This window comes from Otolemur garnettii, unplaced genomic scaffold, assembly GCF_000181295.1.
Source record: "Otolemur garnettii isolate 467f Iridium unplaced genomic scaffold, OtoGar3 scaffold00002, whole genome shotgun sequence".
Lineage (NCBI taxonomy): Eukaryota > Metazoa > Chordata > Mammalia > Primates > Galagidae > Otolemur > Otolemur garnettii.
In genome coordinates, this window is record NW_003852397.1 from 4074385 (window position 1) to 4095727 (window position 21343).

Genomic DNA, 21343 nt, shown 5'->3' on the forward strand with positions numbered 1-21343 from the left:
TTCCCCTCCCAGCGCTGGCTATCCTACTCAGTCAGAACAGGGTGAGGCCCAGAAACTAAACTCAGCCTCCAGTAGCTCTGTCGGGTTCAGGGTGTGTCTAAGTTTGAAGGGATGTTTGCTTCTGATATGAACATTTTTCTTATACTTTTATTATAGAAGATGATGTGTCAAATGTACAAATAATGTGTGCCTGGTGCCAGAAAGTGGGAATCAAGCGCTATTCCCTGAGTATGGGAAGCGAGGTGAAAAGCTTCTGCAGCGAGAAGTGCTTTGCGGCCTGCCGGCGAGCCTACTTCAAGAGAAACAAGGTAAGAGCTCGGGGACAGAGGTGGCCGCGCAGGCCTCGCCGGCCCACCGCGCACGCGCCTCCCAGCTTCTAGCGCAAAACGCTGTGCACCTTTTTCCATTATAATTTTATTCTTTCTGTTTTGTCCGTTCCCTTTCTCTGCCATGCTTAACCTTTTGGAATAAGGAATCCCCTTCTCATGTGTTTCTCTTGGCTTGGCGTTAGAATTCTGAGAGGCTGAATGAATCTGCTGAGGACACTGTGATCGCAGCTGGTATTCTCACTGACAGTGTCTTTGCAGCAGGAGCGCACACAGACTAGAGCATGAAAGATGAGCGGTAGAGATTTCTTACAAAAGCCGAGAAACTAGCCGCAGAGGCATGGCCAGAAAGCTTTAGTCCTCTCAGTTTAAACCTGGTTCCCAGTGGGAACATTGCTATTTTGCTCTTTCCAAAATCTGACCCACAAATTCTAGGCAAGAAAAATGTCAAGTCTCTCTTGACACTTGTGTTCAAGTTGATTGATATTGAGAAAAAGTGAAATGATGGATACGTGAACCAACATTGCTCACACAGCCAAGCATTTGTGAGAAGCATGGTGGGTAAACACAGGAACAGCCTTATAAATTTTTTTTTAAAAAGACATCCCAGGTCTGAAAATGTCCTTTTACAAGAGTATTAGCCATCGTTGATGGGAAATAGAATGCATGATGTTTTTACAATCACACACACACAGACACACACAGTTACTATCTTAATCCTTAAAGAACGGCTTGTAGCCACCAAGTATTGAGGTAAATGACTGGTCCTTGATTATTTTCCATTGATCTGTAAAGCTTCCTTAATTTATAAAATCATCTACATTTTGCTAGGCATTTCCATTTCTATAATATAAGATCAAGTCTGTTTGCTCTCGAAGCAAACAATTATTATTTTTTAAAACGTTTGATATTTACCATTCTGAAATGTAATCATGGGCTCACTGCATTGGAGGAAGCACTGTTGCAGCAAACTGTCTCCTGCAAATTTGGGTCACATTCATTCTGCCAAAAAACATAATGCCGAAGAATTAGGCTGCAGAATTCAGCAGGGTGGAATTTTAGTAGCAGTCTCTAAGAATTAGTCTCATAATCTTCACTGGAACAGAGAGGCAAGTAAGGAAATTATTTGGAATTCTTTTGGGACGGTTAGTGGTGGAGTTCACTTTCCCTTGGGAGGGGCCTGTGAGGCTGGGGAGGAGGGTGGGAAGAATGACGCATGGGAGACACGTTTTGTTTTAATATAGGGGGATTAAAATGATCTCTGAGACCCTGGGGCTCCCATTTTGAATGCTGAGCACTGGGGTAACAATCCCAGGAGTGGGCCCAGTGCTTTCTTCTTCAAAGCCCTACTTACCACAACAAAATACTTTGCATTCCATCCTGGAAGATGGCTATAGAACAGAGCTTTTTGTCTTTCTATAATTCGGAGGGGTTATGGGCCCGAATGTTGATGGGCTGCCTGTAGTGAATAAAACCAAGCAAGATGGATTTGTCACAATCCAAATGACACTTGTTACACTTTGCAAACCGATTTTACTTTGTAGTAAGCCTTTGAAGAAAGGCACCGGATCCCATTTGGAGAAACAGTCCAGATTATGGTATCCTTGATATCATTATAAAGTTTAAGTTCAAACTGGATTTAAACTTCCATAGCATATATTTTTGAAAAACAGATAACCGGGAGCCAAGATAAGAGTTAGTATTTGGAGTATTTACAGTAGGTAAAATCAGAAGTGGGAGGAGGACCACCAGGAGTTATTGGGGTTAGGTCTTTGAACATCTTGTAGAACCTTGAAGTTGCAGTGGTTTGGTGGTTAGCCAGGGACTGCCAGCTGATCTCGGTAGTCTGTTAGTGTGCATACAATACCTTTTTTCTCTGCAATCTTCCCCCTTATTTACATATCCCAAAGCTCTGCCATGCTATACCTTCTTGCTTTTTTCAAATAGAAAAAAATAAACTGGTAACATCACCTGCTGGATTCTTTTTTTTTTAAGAGTGTTATCTCTGTAACAATATTATATTACATTACAAGAAACATGTACAGCTGCTGCATTTCTGTTAACTGATAGGATTTTGTGGTCATTTCATTTGGGGCTTGGGTTTCCTAATGGATTGTATTAGATACCAGTCTCCATCCTGCTATTTCTAAGAACCGCTATTCTGTAATAAGCCCCTGCGTGTTCCCCACCAAAGATAACGGTAAATAGCCACTTCTCTTCTTGTGTCAGTTAACAAAGTTTTTAGTCCTCTTTATTAAAATTGTGGACTTCCTTAATCTTACGGAAAAAGGGGCAAAATTCTCCCCTGTTTTTACGTAACAGATTTTTCTGGCTAAATTCTACACTTTATAATATTGAGAAGTAGATGGAAGAACAGAGTGGATAATGTGTGTGTACAGAACAGAATTCTGCCTTAGGTAGATAGGGTAGATTTTTAAAAAAAAAAACATAAAATTAACTATGCTGTAAATTATCCTTTATAATGACAGCCCGCTTCTTGCTGGATGGCATGCTGAGATCTAAAAATGGTCTCTGAGTTGAACTCAAATTGCATGCATAACTTTACAAAGAAAAATCCTAGTAGAAAAGGTAGCTAATTAGGAGCAGTATTCAGCTGACCTCTGTTTTGTGTCTGAGCAACACCTGCATTTGTGAATGTAAATTGGACAGCTGTGCCTGTGGTCCTGCGCTTTCCTCTTCACAAACGCTTCGGTATAGAGGCAGGAATTGATTTGCTGCTAAAAATAAGGACAAAAATAGACCCATTCTCAAAGTGATGGCCCCCTGAAAATGGGCTTTTCAAATTTTGTTTGCTTTTCAAACATTCATTTCTCTTTGGGTCTGTCTGCTTAAGGGGAAGGGGGCGGTGGTGAAAATGTCACATATATCCAAACTCTGTCACTATGCAATAAGGTGGGAGGGACTGAAGCTAAGTTAACCCTTGATAGCATTTTTTTTTTTTTTGAGACAGAGTCTTTATTATGTTGCCCCTTGGTAGAGTGCTATGGCATCACAGCTCACAGCAACCTCCAACTCTTGGGCTTAAGCGATTCTCTTGCCTCAGCCTCCCAAGTAGCTGGGACTAGAGGTGCCTGCCACAGTGCCCAGTTATTTTTGTTGCAGTTGTCATTGTTGTTTAGCTGGCCTGGGTCAGGTTCGAACTTGCCACCCTTGGTGTAAGTGGCTGGTGCCGTAACCACTGTGCTATGGGCGCCAAGCCTAGGTTATATGTCTTAACTGAATTTAAAGTTTTATTTGAAGAGTTATTTGGATTGCTACAAATGTATAAGCCCTAAAATGTTTCTGTTAAACGTTGCTGGGAGAGCACCATGAATCACAGCTGTATTCACTTAAGGAATCTACTAGTTTACACATTTCAGGATGTTGGCTCTAAGAAGTGTATAGTGTTAATTCATAATACATTTTGTAGAACTCTTATTCTAAAAGGCTCAATTGTTGGCTCAAAAGTTTTTGAAACAGGGGGTAAGAAAAATACTTATGTAGTTAGTGGGTATTGGATGAATAATGGGATATCAGTCTCATTGGTTGATGCCCCAGAGACTTTTCGGCCTGCTAATGGCTCACACTTTTCCCGGCCCCCTATTGGACTTGAGAACATTTCTAGCCTGGTGATTCACCCAGGAGTTGGAAAGTTGTAGACTCCTTAGTGGTTTTGCACTGTTGTACATTTAGTTCAACTTCCCAATACCAGTATTTTACTTTGCAAAATAATAGACACTTAAAAATACTCTTTTCTAAAGGAATAATACCTTGTAACCGTTCTTTCTCTGAAAAGGAGTGTAACAAACAACACCACAAATAGTAGTCATTTCTAAAATAGCCTGAGTTTGATCTTTTTCCTTTTGCGTGGGAAATATCCTGTTGTCTAAATTAATATCCAAATATTGAGCAGGACATAAAAATGAAAGACAAGTGGCCAAGGCAGACAATATAAAGAGTGATTGTTCATTTTTCTTTTCTTTTCTTTCTTCTTTTTTTTGAGACAGAGTCTCAAGCTGTCACCTCTGGTAGAGTGCTGTAGCGTTTGCTCACAGCAACCTCAAACTCTTGGGCTTAAGTGATTCTCTTGCCTCAGCCTCCCAAGTAGCTGGGACTACAGGTGCCTGCCACAACCCCCAGCTATTTCTTGGTTGTAGTTCCTATTGTTGTTTGGTAGGTCTGGGCTGGACTTGAACTCTCCAGTTCCAGTGTATGTGGCTGGTGCCCTTGCCACCGGGTATAGGTGCTGAGCCTGTTTATTTTTCTTGTTTGGATCTCAAGTTTATAGTGTTCCTTATGGATTAGCAGCATTGATAATTTAGGAATAAACACAAATTCCTAAGAGCACCGAAGTTTTGCTTCCTTGTTCTAGTTTTTCCATAATTTAAAACAAGAACAGATGGAACTACTTCTTCAATATTATACTGTTACCGTTTCCCAGCAGGTCACAGTGAGAAGAAATCAACATGGATTACTAATAAGGATAAGATGCATTAAAAAGAAAACATTATATTGGTGGAAACAGCATTTGCAAATGACGCCATTAAGGTTTCCCAGCAATCATTATAAAAATAACATAAATATTCCAGAAGGGGAATACACATACTGTATAATAAGCATTTCTTTTACTGTCAAGTTATATCCCTGGATATGCAGCAATCTCTTCTTAGAAGAGATTTCTTTTGGACGAACCCACCTCTGATTAGCATTTAACATCATGTTATTCGGAGTTATATTTTATTTAGACATAGACTGTTTGTCTTTTTATTAAACTTAAATATATCCTGGGAAGGATTTCTTGATTTCAGACTTAATTACAGAACTTGATAGTACAGCAGAAATGTGTAACAATTGCCCTGTTAAGCTAGTCATTAACCTGTCTACTCTTTTTCCTTTAAACACTTGCAAGATTTAATTTGCAAAATGGCTGTCATTCATGAAGATTTGAAGAAGGATATTAAAAATCACTGGCAATGTATGTCCTTTTACCACCTGAAGCTCAGGCCACAGACTTCCTCTTGCCATTTGCTTGCGAGTATCCTTGGTCCACAAGTAAATGCGCCCAGAGAGCCCCAGGATTTTTCCTGTGGATTCTCCTAGTTTTTGTCAGGCACCAGTGAGTCTCTTGGATCTGCCCACCTGCACCCTGGCCTGCAGGATGATTATTGTGGTTCTGCAGGGTCCCTTGGTGCTGTGCTGTAAGCCTGCTGGATACCTGGCTTGTCGGGTGGCCTCCTCCTCCCAGGGCTTTTGTCTGCAGGCCAGCAGCTTAGTTCCCTTTTGGTCACAGCAAACTGGGGTGTCCTCAGGAAGCGCCAGGGGAAAAAACAACAAACCCCACTGTTTTCTTATTCTCTGTATTTTGAAAGATGGAATAGAATCTTGATGAGCAACCACAAATGTGAGCATGTAAGAAGCAAAAGCAGAGAAAGGGGAAAATGGAAGCCTGTGGACATACGTTTGGGATGAGCCAGAACAGGCATAGGTCAGTTTCAAGGAACACCCAGACCCTCAGGGAAAGTCAGCAACCATTCCAGGGCAAAGGTTCTGCAGGTGGGATGGGGCACAAAGCCCTAGAAAGCGATCAGAAGCTTGGGATGGGGGAGGCACACAATCTTCAGGTTTACCAAAACACTTGAAAACCACTTGAGAAACACTGGTCTCAGGGATATCTGGAACACAAACAGGAATAGACCTAGTGGGTTTATACTGAAAGGAAGGTATAGCAAACACTTGTAGTTTTTAATGGGCTGCATTTCGGGAGGTTGCGGAGGAAACAGAAAAATTCTAACCCATTACCCAGAATGGATGCTGATTTCTGAATAACATTAGATAGCTTAGATTAAATGCGAAGAGATGATCAGAACTCTAAATGGCTTCAAGCCCTTCACCATTTCTTTTCAGAGAGCTGAAGGAAGAGAGGGGGATTTTTCACAAATCTGAATCCAGTCGCCTAGGGATCAATACCCAGGGCTATTGACACATGTTAATTTTCAGACACAGTAAATCTCTGGCCATCCTTCTGGTGATAGCTAATGCTATTCCCTTAAATCAAGTTTTTCTCATCTGAACTGCCGGTAATTATCCAATCCATCTAGAAGGCATGCTCCCTTTTAACATTAACCACAGCGTCAGATTGCATCAGCCACATTGTGTTCTGGTGACTGCTGCCGGGGAGTGATGAATGTGCGTGTGTGGAGTTCATAGTCCAACTGTCTGTTTGGGCAGTGGGCAGTTCAGCGAAACAAATGATCAGGAAGGGATCTGTTTATTTGGAACGTACATTCCCCTTATCGATCCAGTCACTTGTCTCGCCAAGTTTCTCACCTTGCCACTAACAGTGCTCAGCTTTATCTGAAGAATGAGCATTTAAGGCATTATCTCATGGGTCATTTTGATGTGCTTTCCCATCATAAGCTGCCTTCAGCACAGAGTTCCTCTTTGTGCCTGGCTTAAAAAGGAAGATGTCACGAGACCATATTAATAAAAAGCAGAGGAGGGAGAAGGGTCTAAGAGTACTTGGTGATCTGTCCAGAAAAACCAAGAGAGAATGATTATGCATTTTCCTGGGATCGTAGTTATATTCTGTTAATTCAGATGTTTTGTTAAATATCTAAGTGCATGCCTAAGAGGGCAGGTAGTTGCCTCAAGATATTTTAAGGATAGATTTAATCCAGAATTTCTCTTATTCATGTTTGCAATATCTGGTCACAAAACCTAGTATACTCAAGAGAGCCATAAATGGGAGAGCCAAGCTATAGGCATTCCTGTGGTGATTTTTACTTTCCCACCCTTTCAGTACCTCTGGTTAGCTTTTGTACACACAAGCATACATGTGAACTGGGCGGGCCGTGTGTAACTCTTTGTTCCTTGGGCTCTTTGCTTTTTGTTTGTGTTATCACAGATTAGGACGGAATAAAGAAAATCTTGCTGCAGATGGCTTCTTAATTTCTGCTCCAGCAGTTCAGACTGGAAATGGGAAATTCCCTGTATTACAATCCACTCTTGGGGTGGCTTATGCACACAGTGGAATCTAATGGCTACTGACAGACTGCCTTCGGAGGTTACAAGCATCAGGCTGGTGCATTCTCTGTAAACACAGGCTGTGGGCCAGAGCGGGGCACTACTACAAGCACTCGAAGGCAGATCAATGGTTTAATGAATCCATAAAGATGCTTGGGCTCTGCTGCGATTTACTGAGCACTCTAGTTAAATGAAACTCCTGTAGTCTTTAACAAAGACAGAGATAATCAATGAAAGTCAATCTCCAGTAATCACAACCTCCCAGAATTTGTGTCGTCTCGTTGCTACCAGAGGGTTAGTCAGATTCAGACTCTGAGGCTCACTCTGTGTTGATATTTGCTTGATGTTGAGAGCTGAATTTGGCCCAGAGATAACGTAATGTTAGTAGTGTTGCTTCTTTGAGGGCTATTTTTAAGCTACCAAATATTATCTAAAATAACATTTCTTTACAAATGACAAGATTAAATGCAAGAATTATATTTGTTTTTAACATCTAGTATCTTGTAAGTCATTCCCGTGATGAAAAGGGCAATAAAATCCATTCATGATTAAGCCCTCAAAATGTCAAACTGCATGGTGTTGGAGAGCCCTGATTAATCCTTCCGTGGTGAAATATTCCTCATTAGTTTGCTCTGGTTAAGGGTTAACCATTCCTATTATAAATTCAGACATTAATGTATTTTCTGTCTAATTCATCTTCGAATAGGGGAAAATATAGTTAGTAGATATGAATTTTCTACTTCCAGATGTGCTTTGGAAACACTATAGTGATTTATGAGAGAGCTTTGGAGGAATGAAGGAGAATTCTTTCATGAATACGTTGAAATGTATTTAAAAGTGTTTAACCATTTTTGATTGTGGAAAAACAATTGCCTTGGCTTTGAAATGATTATTTTTCCATAGAACTGGTAGAACTTACGACATAAATCTAAGATTTTGTATCCAATCTTAAAATTTTTTTTTTTCTGAGACAGAGTCTCATTTTGTCACCCTTGGTAGAGTGCTGTGTCATCATAGCTCACAGTAACCTGAGTCTCTTGGGCTCAAGCGATCCTCTTGCCTCAGCCTCCCCTGTAGCTGGGACTATAGGCACCCGCTACAAGGCTGGCTATTTTTAGAGATGGGGTCTCACTGTTGTTCAGACTGGTCTCAAACTCCTGAGCTCAAGCAATCCACCTGATTCGGCCTCCCAGATGGCTAGGATTATAGGCATGAGCCACCGCGCCTGGCAATCTTAAACTTTCTTAACGTTTAACTTTCTTGTAGCTAATTAGCATTAGAAGCTGGATCCTACCCCAATAATTGCATTTGGGGGGGTTGTGGGTTATAGGAATGTTGAGGTATTATGACCGCTAGTCTTTTTGACTGCCTTTTGCCAAACATTCCATGATAAAGTGGGGATTTCTATATGGATGCAGAAAGTGAAATGCTGTTATACAGGGTGTCCCAAAGGTCACCATACATACATGGGGCAAATGGGAAATCATAGCTAAATGTACTTTTATTTACAAAATATTCAATACAAAATTTTACAAAATATTTCTCTATGTCAGTGGTTCTCAACCTCCCTAATGCCACCATGTATTTTCATTTTTTTTTAATTGAATGGTAACTATGCACATTAATGCACTTCTGGGGTACAGTGTGGGGTTTTCACACACAATCCAAAACACTTCCATCAAACTGGTTAACATAGCCTTCGTGTCATTTTCTTAGTTATTATTTTAAAACGTTCACATTCTGCTCTTAGAAAGATTCACTTGTACCCTTGTAAGCTAAACCTCAGAAGTGATCCCTCCAATCCCCCTCCCTCCACCCATTTCCCCCTCCCCTCTCCCTCACCCTTCCCATATTCTTAGGCTGTTATTAGGTTGTAGCTTACATATAAAAGGTATAAATTAGTTTCATAATAGGGGTGTGTACATTGGATACTTTTTCTTCCATTCTTGTGATACTTTGCTCAGAAGAACATTTTCCAGCTCCATCCATGTGAACATGAAGGACGTAAAGTCTCCATCTGTATTTTCATTTTTAAAAAGAGTTCACAACCCACAGGTTGAGAACCGCTGCTCTATGTGTTGATATAAATATAAAAAACATTAAAAATATAAAATATAAGTTGTTAATTTTTCCTACTTATGGCAACCTTTGGGACACCCTGAATATTGTAATCTCTTTTGGCAGAATGATTTCATGTTATTTAAAATATGGTGAGCAGGTCTGTGGCTGCACATCTGACTCTTTGTTATAAGAAGGATCCTCCAAGGCCCTGGCCCTTTCTTTGATCATCTGTAGCACTGTATGTTTCATAAGTTGGAACAGTCTAAATTGTTAATACCAACAAAAAAGGGGGATTTGTCCAATAGCAAATAAATGCCTCCCTATAGCTTTTTGTTTGTTTTTTAGCCAAGCTTTTAAAAACCCCAAAAGGTTTGTTTTTTATTTATCCATTCATTCTTTTAAAAATAAAATCAAAAGCTATATTGAGCCCCTATAATGTATTGGGCATGTTTTAGGTTTGGTGGGTACACTATTTTTCTTTTTTTTTTTTTTTGAGACCGAGTCTCACTTTGTTGTCCTTGATAGAATGCCATGGCATCATAGCTAACAGCAACCTCAAACTCTTGGGCTTGAGTGGTTCTCTTGTCTCAGCCTCCCAAGTAGCTGGGACTATAGGCACCCACCATAACGCCTGGCTAGTTTTTCTATTTTTAGTAGAGGTGGGGTCTCACTCTTGCTCAGGCTGGTCTGGAGCTCCTGAGCTCAAGCAATCCACCCACCTCAGCCTCCCAGAGTGCTGGGATTACAGGGATGGGCCACCGCACCCAGCCTGGGTACGCTACTGAACAAGAGAAAAAGTTTGTCTTAAAAGACTTACATTCTAGCAGGGAAGATAGATAATACACACATTTAAAAAATCTATATGTAATATAGGATAAGGGCTATGAAGAGAAAACAGAATGTGGGGATGGATAGTGAGGGCATATTATATCTAATAATCACGGAAGTTATTTTTGAGGAGGTGATGTGGGAGTGCGGACAGGAGGAAGTGATGGAGCGAGTTGTGTGAGGAGCCCGTAGCAGCAAGTCCCAGAGAGGATGGAAAGTAAGTGAGACATGGAGGTTCTGGGGCAGGAGCAGGCTTGGCAGTTTGGACCCGCAGCAAGGACTGAGTGTCTGGAGTTGGGGGGTCCAGGTGGTGAGAGCGTGTGGAGGTTGAACAGGTGGTAGCATTGGTTTTCCTTCTGAGTGTATCAGCAGCTAAAGGACGCTACTGGGCAGGGTGGGCGATACAATCTGCTTTTCACCGTGATTGGACCTCTGTCAGGGAAATAATACATCTAGGATCCTGTGTGCAAAGGGGAGTTGGAGAGTAAGAAACGAAATAGCATTCCCATCAACGTTGGGTGTGTCTGGCAATAGAAAACTTAAAATATCTTATTCACTGAATTATTCATTAGTAGTTATGAAACATTTCCCAGTAGCAAAAGTGTGTTGAACCAATTTAGTTTTGTTTTTTATTTGTGTGTGTGTGTGTGTGTTTGGGGAGGGGTGTGGGAGGAAAGGAACCAAGTTGGGATGCTGTTGGTTAAACGTTCTGACACAGCGATTTTCTTTCTATAGGCCAGATGGGGCTTATCTCAAACCCAGTGGGGCTGTTAGGGCCTCAGAACCCAACTCTTGAGCTGGGAAACCGCATGCCTTCTCAAGCACCCACATGCCTTCTCGAGGTGTACCCTTTAGGGGCAGTCTGATGCTAAGGAGATGGTAACTTAGATGGGACCATCTTTGGGTAAAGGAATTATTCTAGAGTCTATTTTATTTTAAGAATAATCATAGTTGGTTGATTACTTATAGGATAAATCAGGAATTTTAATATAAGTAACAGAAGACCCAACTCAAACTGGTTTCAACAATAAAGGCGTCTGTTATCTGATGGAGCTTTAAAGCCCTACACCAGGTGTACTTTGGGGTAGGTTGGTTCTGCAGCACAGTAGACTTACCATGGTCTCATTTCTTCCCATCCCCATTCCTCTGTACAGGGTTTTCACCATATTCCAGGGCCAGCTCCCCATAGGTCATGGGAAGGCTGTAGCAGCAATCAGGGCTATGTGTGTCCTTGTTCACATGCACAAGAATGAGGGTTCTGTCAAAAAAAAAAAGAGTCTTGGAATTTATACTCACGTCTAGGCTTACATTACATGCTCACATGTGATGGGGAACAGTGACCAGAGAGCACTGGAATGCTCTGACGCCAGTCAGGGCTTCCCTCTGATGCTGGAGTTGAGTTCCTTTTCCTCTAACTCTGCACAGGGAAAGTGGCTACAGAATGAAAGTCTGGACTGTTGAAAGAGGGAGGGGATCGGAGTGGTGGCTGGCAGTAGGTGCCAGCAAATGTCCAATAGAGAGGAAGAGAGGTGATCTGATGAGCTTATTTCATGTGGTTGAATTCTTTACACAATGAACGTGTTGTGCCTATTTACTCTTGACATGTGGAAGAAGTAATCTGGAATCTGAGTGTGGACTGAAAGAGAAAAATGTGGTTAGCGTTCATCAGAGGGTCCTTAGATGAACTACCGCTTCTACTGAGGACCAGCTGTTTCCAGAAACCTGGTTATTGGCTTTCGTTCCAGGACTGCTGTGCTCACTCCTTCTTTCTGCTCTTTTGAACTCTAGTACACGAGCTTGCACAGAACTGAAGCAAAGGGATTGTGGTTAGCTATATATGTCCCCATGAAGAGGAACGACGGTACAGTTCCCCCTGTGTAGCCCAGGGTAGAGTTTCACCATTGGATGTGAAATGGAGGAGGGGAAACAAAGAATACAAAAAAAGGGAGGAGAATCCCTTCCCTCCTTCCACACCGTTGTGCCATGAGGTGTGGGGAGGCAGATGTTTTGGACCAGATGTGGCTGGGATGAGGCTGGTGTTATCCATCAAGAGTTAGCCTGCCCACACATCAAAGCTACTTTCTTTCTTCTTTTTTTTTTTCATTTACTATGATAGGGTTTCACACTTTTTTTTTTTTTATTGTTGGGGATTCATTGAGGGTACAAGAAACCAGGTTACACTGATTGCATTTGTTAGGTAAAGTCCCTCCTCAAAGCTACTTTCTTTGTGGCCGTAAACTGTGTTGGCTAAAAGGAAGGAAAAGGGGAGTGTTCATAAGAATTGTGACTTAGTCTGAGTCTGAATGCATCACTCGCAGGTGGCCAACGGAGTGGAGGTCTTGAGGGTAACAACTTTCACAGTTACTAAATAATCTATCTATTCATTCAACAAATATTTGGCAAGCAGCTACCATGTGCCAGGCACTGTGCTAGTCATTGGAGTTATAGTGGCCACAAAAGTCTGGTCTCTGTCCTCATGAAGTTTATTGTCCAGGAGGGGGATGGACGTTTACTTATTTAAATAATAGTATCAATGTGAAATTGCCACGGTGATAAGTGTTATGAGGGTGTGGGCACAGTGCTGTGAGAGCCTCTAACAGGGGGATTAGAACAGAAGATCTGAAAGTCTCCCTGTGTTAAGTGGTGCTGGAACTGAATCTGAAGCATGAAGAAGTGTTGAGTAGAGAAAGAGGAAGAGCTTATTGTGCTGAAAGACACAGCCGTGTGATTTCTAATTCTAGCATTGATTTGCTCCTTCTTGGCTAATTTCAAGTTCTTTGCAAAGGAATGGAGCTTTGCCTGCAAACAAGAAGATGATTGAACAAATGAAATAGTCCCTGGAATGATAACTCCTTTTGTCTATTTGTTTGTGAATTAATTAATTCATTTATTCATTTCATTCATTGCTTGCCTGCTGGCCTTTGCCTCTTCTAATTTCACTTTTCACTCAGATTCATGGACTATACGGTTAGCACATTAATGCTAAATCATATCAGAGAGTGTATCGACAGTTTGCAACTCCTGTAAGTAGAAGGATTTTGTAAATACCTAATAATAGTATCAAGAACAGTAATGATAACTGTCAGAGCTTAAGTGTTTCTAATTATCAACTATATTAGAAAAAATAATAATGGCAACAGATAAAGGATTGGGTAAAAATATACCTATTTGAGAGAGGAGAATAGTGTAATTACTGTCTGATGCATATGGTTGAAAAATAAATGGAATAAGACTTTTTTTTTCAGATTGTGATTGTACTACCTTTAAAATTTTTTTGAAGCAGAGTCTCACTCTGTTGCTGTGGCATCAGCATATCTGTGGAGTGGAGTACTGTGGCATCATCATATCTTACGGCAGCCTCAAACTCCTGGGCTTAAGAGTGCCTCTTCCCTCAGCCTCCCGAGCAGCTGGGACTACAGGCATGTGCCACATGCCTGGCTAGTTTTTCTATTTTTGTAGGGATGGGGTCTCATTCTTGCTCAGGCTGTTCTGGAACTCCTGAGCTCAGGTATCCACCAGCTTTAGCCTCTCAGAGCGCTAGGATTACTGGCATGAGCCACTGCCCCTGGCCATGGAATAAGACTTTTTGATGTAAAGAGGCACAGAAAGGGCAGGTGTTCATCCCATCACCACCCTGCATGTGGAGAAGAGATGTAGCTTTGTTATCTGCAGAGAGAACTCCACGGGGCTGTATTAACATTAATGCAAAGACAGACAGGAAGTTTGGGTAATGATAAATTCTAGAACAGAAAAATGGTTATTGATACTCAGGTCCCCAAGCTAAAATGGAAACAGAACAGTGTCTCTGCTGGCACCATAACAGAGGGTGATTCTCATGGCACAACGGTGTGGAGGGAAGGAAGGGATTCTCCTCCCTTTTTTGGTATTGTTTCAGCCTATCTAATGTTAGTGCGAGGATCATGATGACAGCTCTGTGGAAACATAGTGACAAACAAGCAGGTAAGTAATTCAGATTTTATCTTCCTGGCCCTTCACTGGGGGCTGTGGACACGGAGATTCTAAATGACAGGTGTCCACATCGCTCTTCAGGATGCTAACGGGACGAGAGGACCCTTATCACCGCTAACCACATCTGTACCTGCCTCAGGTGACTGTGAGCTCCAGGGTGACCAGTTCAGCTGGAGTCAGTGACTCCCTCTCCAGGTCCAGTAGCTCCTGAGAACGACACATAATGACAGCCATTTCCAAAAGAGGCTGATTTTAAAACTGTGATGAAAATGGCTAACAGCAGGCTGAAGGTTAAAGCAAAAAACTTAAAAACCATAAAATCTGCCTGGAGGCTATTTAAGCAAACTGTTTTAGAGGCACAGATGGTTCATATACCTCTGAGCCAAAAACAAAAAGTAAAAAGGGGACAGTAAAGCTGGCGTGATTAAGCAGACAAGTATGAAAGTTTTATTAGTACTAAAAAGGCATCCTTTAGAAAAGTGAAAAATCTGTCTTAGGAAATTGGGAAGACATGTTAAAGACCAATGAGAAATGAGAGGGCAGACAGCTGACATTTCAGACAGCAACTGAAGATAGTAAAGGCACAGTTACATACGAATTGTCCACTGGATGTCAGGGGCTGTGCTCTAAGGACATTAGAAGGCCGTAGAAGAGAAAGAAGCGGTGTATGGAGAGCTGGGAGTGGCTTCCTGCTCCTGGATCCGTCTTTGGTGTGGAGGAGTTTTCATAGGGATTTGGTGCAACTTAATTGGTGATCTGAATCGTCAAGGAAAATCAGCTGAAGCAAATTTGAGAAGCTTAAGTGCCACAAATCAGAGGATCCAAAGCATGGGAAGGAAATGAAGTATGATGTTGCTGATAGTAATATTAAAAATAGTCAGCATACTTGAGAACTCGGAAATCATTGGAGTGGGAGTGCTTCCTGCCTCGTTGGAGGGGACTCTTAGTTGTATAGATGCAAGTGCTTTCTTGTGCGTGTGAGATCAGTGAGCTTCAGTTTAAACAAAAATTTTTTTTGAGACAGTCTCACTCTGTCACCCAAGGTAGAGTGCCTTGCCATTGTAGCTCACAGCAACCTCAAGCTCTTTGGCTCAAGAGATCCTCTTGCCTCAGCTTCCCAGGTAGCTGGGACTGCAGGCACCTGCCACAACGCCAAGGCTATTTTTCTATTTTTAATAAGATAGGGTCTTGTTCTTGCTCAGGCTGGTCTCAAACTTCTGAGCTCAGGTGATCCACCTGCCTCAGCCTCCTGGAGGGCTAGGATTACAGGCATGAGTCACCTCACCTGGCTGGCTTTAGTTAATTTTGAGAACACTCAGACTCTTAAGAATAAGAGAACAAGACAGAGTTTGCGGGGTTGTTGCTTGAGAAGCCTCCTCTGCGAAAAGAGAAAGAATAAAACAAAAATAAAGCACCAGTACTTGTATCTTGAGTTAGCATTCAATATAAACCGAAATAAAATTGACCAAATATAGCCTTGCAAAATGTAAGGTAAGTTGTTTGGATTTTCAGAAATCCAAGTAATTCACTTAGAGTTTAGCAGACTCTCTCTGAAGAGACCCTTGGGGAAAATAAACAACTGAAGACAAGAAATAAAGCCCAACTGTGGATTAAGAACCTGGGTAAGGAGTGGATGATATTCCTCAGAGTACAGAAAAATTAATAGCACACCATCCCAGGGGTTTACGTTAGGAGTGATATCGCTTAAGATACTGATGGCTTATTTGGAAATTAGTGGCAGGAAGGAGGGGTGTTTGTTACTTTGTCTAAGTTGCTTTCATTTGAAAAACCACAGAGGATTACCCTTCCCCCCAATCTTTACAAATACATACATATAATTAGGTAATGTGCTTTACAAATATATAAATAAAAATGTAATGAGGTAATCTAGTATCAGCTGCAATTTCGTACACTCAGCTGTCAGCTAGCACAAGGGAACAAAACGTTTTAATCCTCATGCTCCCTGATATGGGCTGACTCCCAGCATCTCCAGAGAGGAGGGCTTGGTCCAGTTGGTAGGGGGCTCATTATGTAGCCTGTTTGGAGGGGAAAAATTAACTTCTAAATGCTTGACTACATTAAAGGCAATTTTTTTTAAGTGGGCAAAGTTATGCCAAACAATATGCTGATAATCTTTAACCTGATTTTTATAAAAGGCTAATGCTGAATTTTAAAAGAGTTGACATAGAGGATTAAATGCATTTTCATTATATTCCAGGCTGGAATGGTATACTGCTGAGGAGAAAAGACCAATAATAAAACTAAGGAATTGGTAAAGACAAATGTAATCAAAGTGTACTCCGCCTCTTAATGCTAAGGGGTAACCTTTGTAGTTGGCCACCACGAAGAAAGACTCGGTCAGTCTCCGCAGCAGATGGTTTAATATGTGGTGCATATATTAATCCATGGAGGCAGCCCTGGAAAGGCAGGCAGGTTGTTAATGATGGTGGATACGGAGCAGTTGTGAGCTGCTTCTGCTCTTGCAATTAGGTATTCAGATGTCATGCTTTGGGGTTCAAGCTGATGAGTTTCTGGGTTGGGAAAGCATTTCTCCCTTTGTACTGCACTGCACAGATGATGAGGCATGCTCCAGGGAAGGGTGATTTAGACCACTTTAGGTGAATGGAAGAGAGAGAAGGTAGACATCCATACCTGGCCCCTGATATAGTTTGATGAATTCTTACTTTTGGTTAAAGTGGTACCATTGAGAGTATGAGGAGTTTGTGCATCAGATGTGAAGGCAGCCGACACCAAATGCTGTAAATTGAATGGAACTTAAACCTGGCATCAAATCAATACTGATTTAAAAAAAAAAAAAAGAATCCCCAATCTTATGGCCTGTTGTAGGCCTACAAAGAAAACCTCGTATGCATGACATCATTTTCAACTGTTTTATACTGAATTGTTTAATAAGTAGAAGAGAATATTGGTTCCTCAAATTCTAGCTCATTCAAACTTATCTTAAAGAGTGAATGATTCTGGCCAGGGGCAGTGGCTCATGCCTGTAATCCCAGCAATTCAGGAGGCTGAGACAGGAGGATTCACTCAAGTCCAGGAGTTTGAAACCAGCCTGGGCAACATAGCAAGACCCCCATCTCTATAGAAAATAAAAAAATTACCCAGGCGTGGTGGCACACAGCTGTAGTGGGTGTTATTTTGCATTAAATGTGATGAGAGAAGAAAATTAAAGTCCCTCAAAGTAGACAGAGGTAGAGCTTAAATTAACATTTCTCTTTTCCCACAAGTACAACTCCCCTCCTCATTCATACCCTTTTGCTCACTTTCTTTACATTTTGAATGCAGCCATTGGCATTTAGTGTGAGTTAAATGTAATTTTTTTGAGCGTGTAATTCAGCTCTGGACAAGGAGATGTTTGACTTGTCCAGGGCCTACATATTTGGCTAATTGCTTGGTCAGGGCTACTAAAGGTGATGTAGACCTCACGTTCTTTCTCCCTCTGTATGCAGGGAGATGGGTGGCATATTGAATGAAATTTGTATCAGGATCAGGGTGATTCTTACAGCCAGCCTCATCACCTGAACTCTCCGGGGACATCCAGGGGCCTGGCTGGTGGTAGCTGTGGTCCCAGCTGTGCATGGCAGGAGACGGAGAGATGGGGCTCACTCACCCTGGGATGTCTGTGGGGACCCTCCTCACCACACTTGGAAGGCCAGAAGGGACAGGAAGGAAATTGGTGGCTTCCATTTTGGTCTTGGGTCCTAAGGCTGGAACAATTCTTCTATCACTTAGCCCCCTTCCAGGGCCAGTTGCCAGCAGGGCCAGGGACAGTTTGACCCACATTCTTGGCTTGGGCCAGGATGCAGGACTAGTTTGGGGAGTGAAAGGCTACAGAGAAGCACAAGAGTGCATATTTGGGTACATTTGTCTGTGCCACAAATGCAACTCAGAGAGGTCTTCAGAGCCTGGGACATGTCTCAGGGCAGGGTGCCTTGGAAATCAGAAATCTGAGATAGGGTTTCAGCTCAGAGGAATGTTTGAGTGTGTGAATTTTCCTCTGCTTGTGTGGAAATTGACCTCAGGCCTTGCATTTATTCACTTACTCGTGTATTCAGCAAGTAATCCTGAGCACCTGCAGCCTTGCTGCCAGGCATTGTTCTGTGGTTGGGGATACAAAGATAAATAAAGAGAGGTCTTTGCCTCTCAGGCGCTCACAGTTGAATAGAGGAGACCGACAAATAAACAAATGACACAGTGTGAGGCGGGCAGGAACAGATGTGGGTAAGAAGAACCCTGATGGGGACAGGACATAGGGTGACTTACCCCGGCCAGGGGCCGGGCTCTATGCATGAGTGAACACATGCTAATATAGGGACCAAAATGTAAATTCAGGAAATGGGATGGATAGAAAAAAGCTAAGGATGGTGAGGCTTAAAAAGGATGTGAGTCAGGCATGAGAGTGCCACATGTCACACATTAAAGAACAAATGTATAATCCTTATTGTAATTCTCACACTGCATTTTAACATTTTAAAACATTACAGACTTTATCAGCAGACTTAGAACAATATTATGTGACTTAAATAGTTGGATTTTGGATTTGGTTTTTTTTTTTTTTTTGAGTCAGCGTCTCACTGTGTGCCCTGGGTAGAGTGCTGTGGCGTCATTGTAGTTCACAGGAACCTCAAACTACTGGGCTCAGGAAATCCCCTTCTCTCAGCTTCCTGAGTAGCTGGGACTATAGGCGCCCACCACAATGCCCGGGTAGGTTTTTTTTTTTTTCTATTTTTTAAATAGAGATGGGGTCTCACTTTTTGCTCAAACTGGTCTTGAATGCCTGAGCTCAGGTGATTCACCTGCCTTGGCCTCCCAGAGTGCTAGGATTACAGGCGTGAGCCACTGCACTTGGCCTTAAAGTTGATTTTTGACTTCATTTTGTCTTCAGGTTGTTTTATGAAGAAGTCTTTTTCAGGAGATGCAGGAGGCAGAGAAGTGCAGATTCTAACAGAGTGGGCTTGTGAATGCGGGACCGTGGAGACTGACAGACACACGGAGAGCTGAGTTGCCGTCTGCCCACTTTCTGAATGCTTAAACTTACAGTGATATTAGAAAGCACCCCCAACGTCCTCCTGGAGGATGAGTAGATGTGACTTATAGGGGGGTCACACAGTTAGTGGAGGGCAGATACCACAACAGGTACCAACAATACTGCTGAGGTCTCTGAAGTCAGTGACGAGAGGTGAGTTGTAATTGCAGTTGCCTGAAAAGTGATAGAAGCTGGAGTCCTTTTGATTACAATATCAGAATTCAGTAAATGTGCACATAAACCTTATAAATTGGCTTAGTATGCTGTTTTTTAAACTTTTATTTACCATAAACTGGTAGTTAAGAAATATACTGTGCTTGGTGGTTTATTACATACATACACACAAACACACACACACTCATACCCCAGTTCATAGAATCTAAGTCACTTTGATACTGGTGTATTTTTGATTTTACCGAAGAGTGTCAACAGAAGATTTTCACATAATTATGGTATAGCAGCAACCTGGCTAACACCAATTGTAAAATGCATCCTCATTTCAGAAGTGTTAAAATGTGAAAATTGTCTGGGTTTTAGACTACACAAATCAGGGCATATTTATTTAAATCTGAAATAAAAGTTTCATGAAACAGTATAGTATTTCTTTTTCTTTTTTAAAATTTCAGATTGTTACGAGGGTGCAAATATTTAGGTTACATGGTTTTCAATTCTAAGGTAGAGTTCAGGTTGTAGTTGAGCCCTTCACCCAGGGGGCGTGCTGAACACCCTGACATTGTGCACAGTCGGTGAGGTCCCACCCATCATCCTCTTCCCTCCCTTCTCTCCTCCCCCTTGCTAGACTGTATTTGTGTTTTTTCTTTCATGTGAGCGTGTATATATAGGTTTCATATTAGTATTGAGTACATTGGATACCTTTTTCCCCATTCTTGAAGTATTTTACTAAGGTTGAATGTGTTTTAGCTCCATCCAGGTAAACACAAAAGATGTAAAGTCTCCATCTTATGGCCGTACTTATTTTTTTATGTGATGCATTGTCATACCTTTTGTTTTGGTCTATTCTTTTTCATTAAAAGTCATTGCTGTTTGGGACTTAGTAATGAGTTGAGAAGCCAGCTTGAAACTAGCAGGCAAATTGTACAAAATGTCAGTATTATGGCAGGTTAAGGGTCCTTCAAGTTTTCACCACCAGATTCTCCTTGACCTTAACTCTCCAATTTTACCAGTGTACACTGAGGTATTATCAGTTATTCTAAACTTTCATTCTGGGCTCTCTTAACAGAGTCATGTTTATTCCTTGAAATGGCCAGTGGCTGCTCCATTTATAATTTGTTTTAAGCGTGCCTCACGTAAGTGGAGAACTGGAGGCCATGGGTCTACTGACTGGACAGTAAAATGGAATGCCCCGATTTTAAAATGTGCTACATCAGGCTGTTGTTTCTTGGTGACTTGGTTGGGGAGTGGAGGAAGATCAGACGGGGTGCAGGGGCAGCCTCCCAAGCAGCTTCCCCTCTGTAGCTCTAAGCCCAGGCCAAAGCGAGTGAGGAGTTGAACGGAGGGCTAGGCTATCGCTGTGTTTGGCTTGGTCTTCTCAGATGAGATGAGGCCCAGACTGGCCCCACAGAGCAGTGTTGCTCATCATGGCACAAGGCTCATCCTTCACAAGGACTGGCCGACACTGGGGGAGTTGTTTGGGAGGATAACGTGGCTACCTAGGAGAAAGAGTGGCTGAATTTATTTTGAAGTAGGCTGATAAAGAAATGACAGCTAAGCTTTCCCCCATTTAAATAGTTTGATATTCACAGCTAGATTAGAGGTGGGATGGGGTGGAGTGGGGAATAAACCTGCAGAGAAAACTGTCTGAGACAGGGGTTCCCAGCCTTTTGTTTGAATTGTCGCCTTCTTTGATCATCTGAAGAAAGCTTCAGATTGGATTCTCTCTTCAGGGACTAGACGTGCATACAGAATTTTGCAGATAATTTCATGGGGTTCCTGGACTATCTGAAATCCAGAAATAGGCCTCTTGCATCCAGGTTTAGAATCCTAACAGAAAGTTATTGGATGCAGGAGAATTCAGCTTCCTTCTGTTCTTCTACAAACCAGGTTTCTTCTCTTAAGCCAGACGTAGAAGAAG

General features: G+C 41.9%; 1 protein-coding gene across 1 annotated transcript in view; it reads left to right on the top strand.

The window, feature by feature from the left end:
• Positions 1-21343, top strand: part of SOBP (sine oculis binding protein homolog) — a 147317-nt gene that overhangs the window by 40873 nt on the left and 85101 nt on the right. The window contains 1 exon segment of the mRNA XM_023513267.1: positions 157-308. Coding sequence (XP_023369035.1) covers positions 157-308 — 152 coding nt within the window.